This window comes from Oncorhynchus gorbuscha, linkage group LG16 (assembly GCF_021184085.1).
Source record: "Oncorhynchus gorbuscha isolate QuinsamMale2020 ecotype Even-year linkage group LG16, OgorEven_v1.0, whole genome shotgun sequence".
Lineage (NCBI taxonomy): Eukaryota > Metazoa > Chordata > Actinopteri > Salmoniformes > Salmonidae > Oncorhynchus > Oncorhynchus gorbuscha.
In genome coordinates, this window is record NC_060188.1 from 10,278,431 (window position 1) to 10,290,856 (window position 12,426).

A 12,426-nucleotide genomic window follows, 5' to 3' on the forward strand; every position below is an offset into this window, starting at 1 on the left:
TCTCTTCTCCCTCTCTCTTCTCCCTCTCTTCTCCCTCTCTTCTCCCTCTCTCTTCTCCCTCTCTTCTCCCTCTCTCCCTCTTCTCCTCCCTCTCTCCCTCTCTCTCTTCTCCCTCTCTTCTCCCTCTCTTCTCCCTCTCTTCTCCCTCTCTCTCCCTCTCTCTCTCTCCCTCTCTTCTCCCTCTCTCTTCTCCCTCTCCCTCTCTCTCTTCTCCCTCTCTCTTCTCCCTCTCTCTTCTCCCTCTCCCTCTCTTCTCCCTCTCTTCTCCCTCTCTCTTCTCCCTCTCTCCCTCTCTTCTCCCTCTCTCTTCTCCCTCTCTTCTCCTCTCTTCTCCCTCTCTCTTCTCCCTCTCTCCCTCTCTTCTCCCTCTCTTCTCCCTCTCTTCTCCCTCTCCCTCTCTTCTCCCTCTCTTCTCCCTCTCTCTTCTCCCTCTCTTCTCCCTCTCTCTTCTCCCTCTCTCTTCTCCCTCTCTCTTTCTCCCTCTCTTCCCCTCTCTTCTCCCTCTCTTCTCCCTCTCTTCTCCCTCTATTCTCCCTCTCTCTTCTCCCTCTCTCTTCTCCCTCTCTCTTCTCCCTCTCTTCTCCCTCTCTCCCTCTCTTCTCCCTCTCTCCCTCTCTTCTCTCTCTCTTCTCCCTCTCTCCCCTCTCTTCTCCCTCTCTTCTCCCTCTCTCCCTCTCTTCTCCCTCTCTCCCTCTCTTCTCCCTCTCTCTTCTCCCTCTCTTCTCCCTCTCTCTTCTCCCCTCTCTTCTGTTGTTCCCTGTATGGAGCTGTTTGTGTAGCGGCAGTGGAAAGACCCTTCCTTGGTTGATCCCAGTGTGTTGTCCTCTCTCTGAACTCCCCTAACTAAACTGAAAACTTAGCTGAAAACGAGGGGTGGCGGGAGGTCCTCCCTTGAGGTGTTATTCTTGCAGATGAGAGACGATGCCTGATGTCGCCGTCTTTGCTGTGTGGGGGGCTGTGTGTGTGTGTGTGTGTGTCGCACACGTTTGTGTGAATTTGTGTTCCTTTAAAGCCATGTTCTTATAGCCAACTCATTGGAAAGCCTACCCCTCCCTTCTTGTTCTTTCTCTTTCTGTCCTACACTCCATTATTTAACCTTTCCACTTCTGCCCCATTTTCTCTCACACACTTCCTCCTCCTTCCTCCCTCTCTTTTCTCTCCTCTGCCGAACCACTCAAAGTATAGCATATTTAAAGTTCATTTCATTTACTCTTTTTTTATCTCTGTCGTACTCTTTGCCCTGTTCCTTTTCTCTTTAAAATCAATTTCTCTATAATTGCCCAATACCTAATGCTTATTATCTCTCCATCCGTCTCTTCCTCCCTCCATCCCTTTCTCCCTTCCTCCCTGGCCCTCCCAGGCATCGCCTCGTTCCAGTGCTTAGCGGCTCCGGTCATGTGGAACCCTCGGGGCCCTGACCTCAGTAACTGCACCTCTCCCTGGGTCAACCAGGTAGCCCAGAAGGTAAGACCTCCACCTCTACTAGTCCCTCTGTTGGGGGCCTCTGGCCCTGCCTCTGGCCCTGGGTGTCTGTGTCCATATGCACACTGCCATTAGCATGTCTCCAAGGCTCTCCTGATTAAAACCCATCACCACCATATCACTAAGATTTTCACTCATTAGAATGACTCATTTCAACTAGACCCATATTCAAATCCACTCTTCATCCTCCACTTTCTATAGTTAGTCTTTCACCCTATGGAAGGCCATTAAGGTCAAGATGATGGAAATACTATTTTTATTAAGTATATTTAAAGTATATTAAAAGATAATTGAGTTACAACTATTTTATTGAGTATATTTAAAGTGTATTCAATTTGTAAGTCGCTCTGGATAAGAGCGTCTGCTAAATGACTTAAATGATGTAATGTAAATGTATTCCTTATTAACAAAACGTGCGTCTACTCCGCACCTTCAACTTACCACTCTCAAGCATCAGCAACCCCCAACACACACTCCTCTGTGTAGTACCCAGTGGTGGAAATGTGTGTCTCTGTGTAGATAAAGAGCGGTGAGAATGCTGCCAACATTGCTGGGGAGTTGGTGAACCACACACGGGGGCGGATCCACGCTGGTGATGTCAGCTCGTCAGTGCGTCTGATGGAACAGCTGCTTGACATACTGGATGCCCAGCTTCAGGCCCTGCGGCCCGGCAACAAGGAGTCAGCCGCACGCAACTACAACAAGGTAGAAGACACACATGTGCAAACACACACCACACACACACACACACACACACACACACACACACACAGATAGATGTACACAAACACAAAGTTGTACAAACACACACACTCACACATAGACACATTCACACACACTCACAGACAAACTGAACTGGGTGTTTAAAAATGCACGCTAACAGACCCATACTGTGTAACATCCCTCTGGACTTGCAGTTTTCCATTGTTTTGGTGTTACAGTACCCTATAGAAGTGTACTGTAACACTATTGTCCTCCCTCCTATCAGCTCCAGAAGAGAGAGAGGACCTGTCGGGCTTACATCCAGGTAACCTTCCCCTTTAATCCCCAAACTTTAAATGGACAATATCTTCTAGCCCACCAGTGTACTGACTACTGAGAATAATGTGGGAAAGATAACCCCTAGTCTGTAGTAGACGTATGTGTGTACTGTGTAGGATTCCTTTAGGCTGAGATATATCATGTAACTTGTTCAGAATCATTCTAGTTGCAGGTGGAGTGCGGTGCAGCGGTGTGTGTGTGTGTGTGTGTGTGTGTGTGTGTGTGTGTGTGTGTGTGTGTGTGTGTGTGTGTGTGTGTGTGTGTGTGTGTGTGTGTGTGTGTGTGTGTGTGTGTGTGTGTGTGTGTGTGTGTGTGTGTGTGTGTGTGTGTGTGTGTGTGTGTGTGTGTGTGTGTGTGTGTGTGTGCTGTAAGGCTGATATCTCTCTGGATGCCTGAAATGTGTCTGTAATATTTCCTCAGGCTGCTGCTTTCTTTGTAGTTTTTCCTCATGTTCATAGTATCTCTCTGAAATGTGGGCGGAGTAATAGAAGCAGTAATAATGTTTCTGTGACATAACTCAGCTAAGTTTCACTGTAATGTTACTATAGTGATATACATTGCTATATGAGCCTTGGCTGTGTACTGTTCAATACAGTATGATATCTCTGGCTATGTGTAAGGGGTCATTTGATAGTATGAAATGATCCTGTGTGTGATATCATAGAATGCATGATGTATCTCTACATATGAATGATTTCTGTCATTCTGCAGCATATGTGTTCCTTAACTTCTTGCGTCGAGCCATCCCGGATCTGGGATCGTGAATACAGCCTCAAGCTCATTATCATAACCAACGTTAACTATTCATGAAAATCGCAAATGATTTTCAAAATATGCTTCTCAACCATAGCAAACTAGCATTTAGCATTTAGCTTTAGCATTTAGCGTTAGCATTTAGCGTTAGCATTAGCAGGCAACATTTTCACAAAAACCAGCAAAAACATTCAATAAATCATTTACCTTTGAAGAACTTCGCATGTTTTCAATGAGGAGACTCTCAGTTAGATAGCAAATGTTCAGATTTCCTGAAAGATTAGTTGTGCAGGAGAAATCGGTCCATTTTCTGCATCATGTTTGGCTACCAAAAAAAACGAAAATTCATTCATCCAAACGCCAAACTTTCTTCCACATTAACTCCATAATATCGACTGAAACATGGTAAACGTTGTTTAGAATCAATCCTCAAGGTGTTTTTCACATATCTCTTCATGATATAGCATTCCTGGAAGTCTCCTCTCTGTCTCAATCACATGGATGAATGCGAGCAGCTTGGAGATTACGCAACAATTTCAACAAAGGACACTGGGCGGACCCCTGTTAAATGTAGTCTCTTATGGCCAATTTTCCAATGATATGCCTACAAATACGTCACAATGCTGCAGACAACTTGGAGAAACGATAGAAAGGGCAGGCTAATTCGTGGCGCTTTCACAGCCATATAAGGAGACAATGGAAAACAGAGCCTCAAAAATCCTACTCATTTCCTGTTTGAAGTTGCATCTTGGTTTCGCCTGTAAGATCAGTTCTGGGGCACCCACAGATGATATCTTTGCAGTTTTGAAAACGTCAGAGTGTTTTCCTTCCAAAGCTGGCAATTATATGCATAGTCGAGCATCTTTTTGTGACAAAATATTGCGCTTAAAACGGGCACGTTTTTTTATCCAATAATGAAATAGCGCCCCCCTAGCTTCAACTGGTTAACCTGTCTGTTGTGCATTGGAACAAAATACATACAAATCTGCAGGGGTGTACAATCTATGCAAAGTCTGCTGTGTTGTAGTGTGTCACTAGAGTGCCCTTGTTTAGCATTGGTTGTACTGTAACTTATGAAGCAACACAAATGTAACACAGTATATGGTCAATATACATAATTTGAATGGTTTTAATAGGTTTAGTGTAAGGGGAAATGTATGGTGATGTATGGTAAGGGGAAGGGGAAATGTATGGTAAGGGGAAGGGGAAATGTATGGTGATGTATGGTAAGGGGAAGGGGAAATGTATGGTGATGTATGGTAAGGGGAAATGTATGGTGATGTATGGTAAGGGGAAGGGGAAATGTATGGTGATGTATGGTAAGGGGAAATGTATGGTGATGTATGGTAAGGGGAAGGGGAAATGTATGGTGATGTATGGTAAGGGGAAATGTATGGTGATGTATGGTAAGGGGAAATGTATGGTGATGTATGGTAAGGGGAAGGGGAAATGTATGGTAATGGGAAGGGGAATGTATGGTAAGGGGAGGGGAAATGTATGGTGATGTATGGTAAGGGGAAGGGGAAATGTATGGTAAGGGGAAGGGGAAATGTATGGTAAGGGGAAATGTATGGTGATGTATGGTAAGGGGAAGGGGAAATGTATGGTAGGATAAGTAATCCTTCTCACCCCCCCCCCTTTAAGATTTAGATGCACTATTGTAAAGTGACTGTTCCACTGGATGTCATAAGGTGAATGCACCAATTTGTAAGTCGCTCTGGATAAGAGCGTCTGCTAAATGACTTAAATGTAAATGTAAGGGGAAATGTATGGTGATGTATGGTAAGGTGAAGGGGAAATGTATGGTAAGGGGAAGGGGAAATGTATGGTGATGTATGGTAAGGGGAAATATATGGTGATGTATGGTAAGGGGAAATGTATGGTGATGTATGGTAAGGGGAAATATATGGTGATGTATGGTAAGGGGAAATGTATTGTGATGTATGGTAAGGTGAAGGGGAAATGTATGGTGATGTATGGTAAGGGGAAGGGGAAATGTATGGTGATGTATGGTAAGGGGAAATGTATGGTGATGGATGGTAAAATGTATGGTGATGTAGGGGAAATGTATGGTGATGTATGGTAAGGGGAAATGTATGGTGATGTATGGTAAATATATGGTGATGTATGGTAAAATGTATGGTGATGTATGGTAAGGGTAAAATGTCTATGGTGATGTATGGTAAGGGGAAATGTATGGTGATGTATGGTAAGGGGAAATGTATGGTGATGTATGGTAATGGGAAGGGGAAATGTATGGTGATGTATGGTAAGGGGAAGGGGAAATGTATGGTGATGTATGGTAAGGGGAAATATATGGTGATGTGATGTGATGGGTAAGGAAGGGGAAATGTATGGTGATGTATGGTAAGGGGAAATGTATGGTAATGGGAAGGGGAAATGTATGGTGATGTATGGTAAGGGGAAGGGGAAATGTATGGTGATGTATGGTAAGGGGAAATATATGGTGATGTATGGTAAGGGGAAATGTATGGTGTTGCATGGTAAGGTGAATGGTGATGTATGGTTAGGGGAAATATGGTATGGTATGGTGATGTATGGTAAGGGGAAATATATGGTGATGTATGGTAAGGGGAAATATATGGTGATGTATGGTAAGGGGAAGGGGAAATGTATGGTGATGTATGGTAAGGGGAAATGTATGGTGATGTATGGTAAGGGGAAATGTATGGTGATGTATGGTAAGGGGAAATGTATGGTGATGTATGGTAAGGGGAAATGTATGGTGATGTATGGTAAGGGGAAATGTATGGTGATTGTGTGAAGAGCATAGAAGTGCAGCTGTAATTCTCTCCCTTCCACTGTACAATGAAGAATACTCAATTGACCCTGTGCGTGTCATACAGGCCTGTATAGTACACGAGAATCACACGATGAATCGAACATACAGCCCTGTATAGTATAAGAGAATCACATGGTGAATCAAACATACAGGCCTCTGTTATAAATTGGATAACAGGTCAAACGTCTACTATAAGAGTAGAGCAGCAGAAAATGTAATGTACAGCAGTAGCATGTGTAATGTAATGTACAGCAGTAGCATGTGTAATGTAATGTACAGCAGTAGCATGTGTAATGTAATGTACAGCAGTAGCATGTGTAATGTAATGTACAGCAGTAGCATGTGTAATGTACAGCAGTAGCATGTGTAAGGTAATGTACAGCAGTAGCATGTGTAATGTACAGCAGTAGCATGTGTAATGTAATGTACAGCAGTAGCATGTGTAATGTACAGCAGTAGCATGTGTAACGTAATGCAGTGTAATACAGTAGTGTGAACTAGCGCCCCTCTGCGTTGCCAGGCGGTAGTGCAGACAGTGGACAACCTGCTGCGTACAGAGGCTCTGGAGTCGTGGCAGGACATGAACACTACGGAGCAGGCCCACACCGCCACCATGCTATTGGACGTCCTGGAGAAAGGAGCATTCCTATTGGCCAACAACATGTACGGCAACCGCTTCACCGACCGGGCCCCCAATATCGGTAAGAAATAGGGGGAAATGGAAGCAGTGGGGGACATGCATGTGTGTGATTAGTCATTGGAATTAGTAGCCATAGTAATTCCAATAGGTGGATAGGTGTAGAGCAGGACATGCTCAATATCCTGGAAAAGCAGAACAACTCTAACCATTTGTTCCCACATGCCTGTGTGTGTATCTTAGATCTGGAGGTGCACGTGTTGAACACAGAGATGGACCTTCAGGACCTGTCCTTTCCTCAGAACTACGTGAGCGACAGCACCATCCAGCTCTCCGCCTCCACCATCAAACAGTACAGCCGCAATGGTCAGTAACCTTATCACGGTCATCACATCACAGTCAAACCCTACAGCGCTCCCGTTCACTCCATGACCTGAGATATGGGCTCTGGATCTCCCGTTCACTCCATGACCTGAGATATGGGCTCAGGGATCTCCCGTTTACTCCATGACCCGAGATATGGGCTCAGGGATCTCCCGTTTACTCCATGACCTGAGATATGGGCTCTGGATCTCCCGTTCACTCCATGACCTGAGATATTGGCTCAGGGATCTCCCGTTCACTCCATGACCCGAGATAAGGGCTCAGGGATCTCCCGTTCACTCCATGACCCGAGATATGGGCTCAGGGATCTCCCGTTCACTCCATGACCTGAGATATGGGCTCTGGATCTCCCGTTCACTTCATGACCTGAGATATGGGCTCAGGGATCTCCCGTTCACTCCATGACCCGAGATATAGGCTCAGGGATCTCCCGTTCACTCCATGACCTGAGATATGGGCTCAGGGATCTCCCGTTCACTCCATGACCCGAGATATGGGCTCAGGGATCTCCTGTTCACTCCATGACCTGAGATATGGGCTCAGGGATCTCCCGTTCACTTCATGACCTGAGATATGGGCTCTGGATCTCCCGTTCACTCCATGACCTGAGATATGGGCTCAGGGATCTCCCGTTCACTCCATGACCTGAGATATGGGCTCTGGATCTCCCGTTCACTCCATGACCTGAGATATGGGCTCAGGGATCTCCCGTTCACTCCATGACCTGAGATATGGGCTCTGGATCTCCCGTTCACTCCATGACCTGAGATATGGGCTCAGGGATCTCCCGTTCACTCCATGACCTGAGATATGGGCTCAGGGATCTCCCGTTCACTCCATGACCTGAGATATGGGCTCTGGATCTCCCGTTCACTCCATGACCTGAGATATGGGCTCAGGGATCTCCCGTTCAATCCATGACCTGAGATATGGGCTCAGGGATCTCCCGTTCACTCCATGACCCGAGATATGGGCTCAGGGATCTCCCGTTCACTCCATGACCTGAGATATGGGCTCTGGATCTCCCGTTCACTCCATGACCTGAGATATGGGCTCAGGGATCTCCCGTTCACTCCATGACCCGAGATATGGGCTCAGGGATCTCCCATTCACTCCATGACCTGAGATATGGGCTCACTCCATGACCTGAGATATGGGCTCCTCCGTTCACTCCATGACCTGAGATATGGGCTCAGGGATCTCCCGTTCACTCCATGACCTGAGATATGGGCTCAGGGATCTCCCGTTCACTCCATGACCTGAGATATGGGCTCTGGATCTCCCGTTCACTCCATGACCTGAGATATGGGCTCAGGGATCTCCCGTTCACTCCATGACCTGAGATATGGGCTCTGGATCTCCCGTTCACTCCATGACCTGAGATATGGGCTCTGGATCTCCCGTTCACTCCATGACCTGAGATATGGGCTCTGGATCTCCCGTTCACTCCATGACCTGAGATATGGGCTCAGGGATCTCCCGGATTCACTCCATGACCTGAGATATGGGCTCTGGATCTCCCGTTCACTCCATGACCTGAGATATGGGCTCAGGGATCTCCCGTTCACTCCATGACCTGAGATATGGGCTCTGGATCTCCCGTTCACTCCATGACCTGAGATATGGGCTCAGGGATCTCCCGTTCACTCCATGACCTGAGATATGGGCTCAGGGATCTCCCGTTCACTCCATGACCCGAGATATGGGCTCAGGGATCTCCCGTTCACTCCATGACCTGAGATATGGGCTCAGGGATCTCCCGACTCCATGACCCGAGATATGGGCTCAGGGATCTCCCGTTCACTCCATGACCTGAGATATGGGCTCAGGGATCTCCCGTTCACTGCATGACCCGAGATATGGGTTCAAGGATCTCCTGATCACTCCATGACCTGAGATATGGGCTCAGGGATCTCCCGTTCACTTCATGACCCGAGATATGGGCTCTGGATCTCCCGTTTACTCCATGACCTGAGATATGGGCTCAGGGATCTCCCGTTCACTCCATGACCTGAGATATGGGCTCAGGGATCTCACTTCATGACCTGAGATATGGGCTCTGGATCTCCATGACCTGAGATATGGGCTCTGGATCTCCCGTTCACTCCATGACCTGAGATATGGGCTCTGGATCTCCCGTTCACTCCATGACCTGAGATATGGGCTCAGGGATCTCCCGTTCACTCCATGACCTGAGATATGGGCTCAGGGATCTCCCGTTCCACTCCATCTCCCGTTCACTGACCTGAGATATGGGCTCTGGATCTCCCGTTCACTCCATGACCTGAGATATGGGCTCAGGGATCTCCCGTTCACTTCATGACCTGAGATATGGGCTCTGGATCTCCCGTTCACTCCATGACCTGAGATATGGGCTCAGGGATCTCCCGTTCACTCCATGACCTGAGATATGGGCTCAGGGATCTCCCGTTCACTCCATGACCTGAGATATGGGCTCAGGGATCTCCCGTTCACTCCATGACCTGAGATATGGGCTCAGGGATCTCCCGTTCACTCCATGACCCGAGATATGGGCTCAGGGATCTCCCGTTCACTCCATGACCTGAGATATGGGCTCAGGGATCTCCTCCCGTTCACTCCATGACCTGAGATATGGGCTCAGGGATCTCCCGTTCACTCCATGACCTGAGATATGGGCTCAGGGATCTCCCGTTCACTCCATGACCTGAGATATGGGCTCTGGATCTCCCGTTCACTCCCTCAGGGATCTCCCGTGACCTGAGATATGGGCTCTGGATCTCCACTGACCTGAGATATGGGCTCAGGGATCTCCCGTTCACTCCATGACCCGAGATATGGGCTCAGGGATCTCCCGTTCACTCCATGACCTGAGATATGGGCTCTGGATCTCCCGTTCACTTCATGACCTGAGATATGGGCTCTGGATCTCCCGTTCACTCCATGACCTGAGATATGGGCTCAGGGATCTCCCGTTCACTCCATGACCTGAGATATGGGCTCAGGGATCTCCCGTTCACTCCATGACCTGAGATATGGGCTCTGGATCTCCCGTTCACTCCATGACCTGAGATATGGGCTCAGGGATCTCCCGTTCACTCCATGACCCGAGATATAGGCTCAGGGATCTCCCGTTCACTCCATGACCTGAGATATGGGCTCAGGGATCTCCCGTATCACTCCATGACCCGAGATATGGGCTCAGACCTGAGATATGGGCTCAGGGATCTCCCGATCTCCTCCATGACCTGAGATTCACTCCATGACCTGAGATATGGGCTCAGGGATCTCCCGTTCACTTCATGACCTGAGATATGGGCTCTGGATCTCCCGTTCACTCCATGACCTGAGATATGGGCTCTGGATCTCCCGTTCACTCCATGACCTGAGATATGGGCTCAGGGATCTCCCGTTCACTCCATGACCTGAGATATGGGCTCTGGATCTCCCGTTCACTCCATGACCTGAGATATGGGCTCTGGATCTCCCGTTCACTCCATGACCTGAGATATGGGCTCTGGATCTCCCGTTCACTCCATGACCTGAGATATGGGCTCTGGATCTCCCGTTCACTTCATGACCTGAGATATGGGCTCTGGATCTCCCGTTCACTCCATGACCTGAGATATGGGCTCAGGGATCTCCCGTTCACTCCATGACCTGAGATATGGGCTCAGGGATCTCCCGTTCACTCCATGACCTGAGATATGGGCTCAGGGATCTCCCACTCCATGACCTGAGATATGGGCTCAGGGATCTCCCATTCACCTGAGATATGGGCTCTGGATCTCCCGTTCACTCCATGACCTGAGATATGGGCTCAGGGATCTCCCGTTCACTCCATGACCTGAGATATGGGCTCAGGATCTCCCGTTCACTCCATGACCTGAGATATGGGCTCAGGGATCTCCCCCGTTCACTCCATGACCTGAGATATGGGCTCTGGGATCTCCATGACCTTCATGACCTGAGATATGGGCTCAGGGATCTCCCGTTCACTCCATGACCTGAGATATGGGCTCAGGGATCTCCCGTTCACTCCATGACCTGAGATATGGGCTCAGGGATCTCCCGTTCACTCCATGACCTGAGATATGGGCTCAGGGATCTCCCGTTCACTCCATGACCTGAGATATGGGCTCTGGATCTCCCGTTCACTCCATGACCTGAGATATGGGCTCAGGGATCTCCCTGTCACTTCATGACCTGAGATATGGGCTCAGGGATCTCCCGTTCACTCCATGACCTGAGATATGGGCTCAGGGATCTCCCGTTCACTCCATGACCTGAGATATGGGCTCAGGGATCTCCTGTTCACTCCATGACCTGAGATATGGGCTCAGGGATCTCCCGTTCACTCCATGACCTGAGATATGGGCTCTGGGATCTTCACTTCATGACCTGAGATATGGGCTCTGGATCTCCCGTTCACTCCATGACCTGAGATATGGGCTCTGAGATATGGGCTCAGGGATCTCCCGTTCACTCCATGACCCGAGATATAGGCTCAGGGATCTCCCGTTCACTCCATGACCTGAGATATGGGCTCAGGGATCTCCCGTTCACTCCATGACCTGAGATATTCACTCCATGGCTCAGGGATCTCCCGTTCACTCCATGACCTGAGATATGGGCTCACTCCATGACCTGAGATCTCCCCGTTCACTCCATGACCCGAGATATGGGCTCAGGGATCTCCCGTTCACTCCATGACCTGAGATATGGGCTCTGGATCTCCCGTTCACTCCATGACCTGAGATATGGGCTCTGGATCTCCCTTTCACTTCATGACCTGAGATATGGGCTCTGGATCTCCCGTTCACTTCATGACCTGAGATATGGGCTCTGGATCTCCCGTTCACTCCATGACCTGAGATATGGGCTCTGGATCTCCCGTTCACTCCATGACCTGAGATATGGGCTCAGGGATCTCCCGTTCACTTCATGACCTGAGATATGGGCTCTGGATCTCCCGTTCACTCCATGACCTGAGATATGGGCTCTGGATCTCCCGTTCACTTCATGACCTGAGATATGGGCTCTGGATCTCCCGTTCATGACTGAGATATGGGCATGACCTGAGATATGGGCTCTGGATCTCCCTTTCACTCCATGACCTGAGATATGGGATCAGGGATCTCCCGTTCACTTCATGACCTGAGATATGGGCTCTGGATCTCCCGTTCACTCCATGACCTGAGATATGGGCCCTGGATCTCCCGTTCACTCCATGACCTGAGAAATGGGTTCAGGGATCTCCCATTCACTTCATGACCTGAGATATGGGCTCTGGATCTCCCGTTCACTCCATGACCTGAGATATGGGCCCTGGATCTCCCGTTCACTC

At 48.6% G+C, this 12,426-nt stretch overlaps 1 protein-coding gene and 1 pseudogene across 1 annotated transcript in view; one reads left to right on the plus strand and one right to left on the minus strand.

Annotated features, from left to right (window-relative positions):
* The window catches only part of LOC123998976, an 899,899-nt pseudogene that overhangs the window by 397,027 nt on the left and 490,446 nt on the right, over window positions 1-12,426 (minus strand).
* LOC123998934 (adhesion G protein-coupled receptor L1-like) overlaps window positions 1-12,426 on the plus strand; it is a 255,839-nt gene that overhangs the window by 211,396 nt on the left and 32,017 nt on the right. The window contains 5 exon segments of the mRNA XM_046304189.1: window positions 1,361-1,464; window positions 2,002-2,187; window positions 2,471-2,509; window positions 6,600-6,780; window positions 6,960-7,082. Of these exon segments, the coding sequence (XP_046160145.1) occupies window positions 1,361-1,464; window positions 2,002-2,187; window positions 2,471-2,509; window positions 6,600-6,780; window positions 6,960-7,082 (633 nt within the window).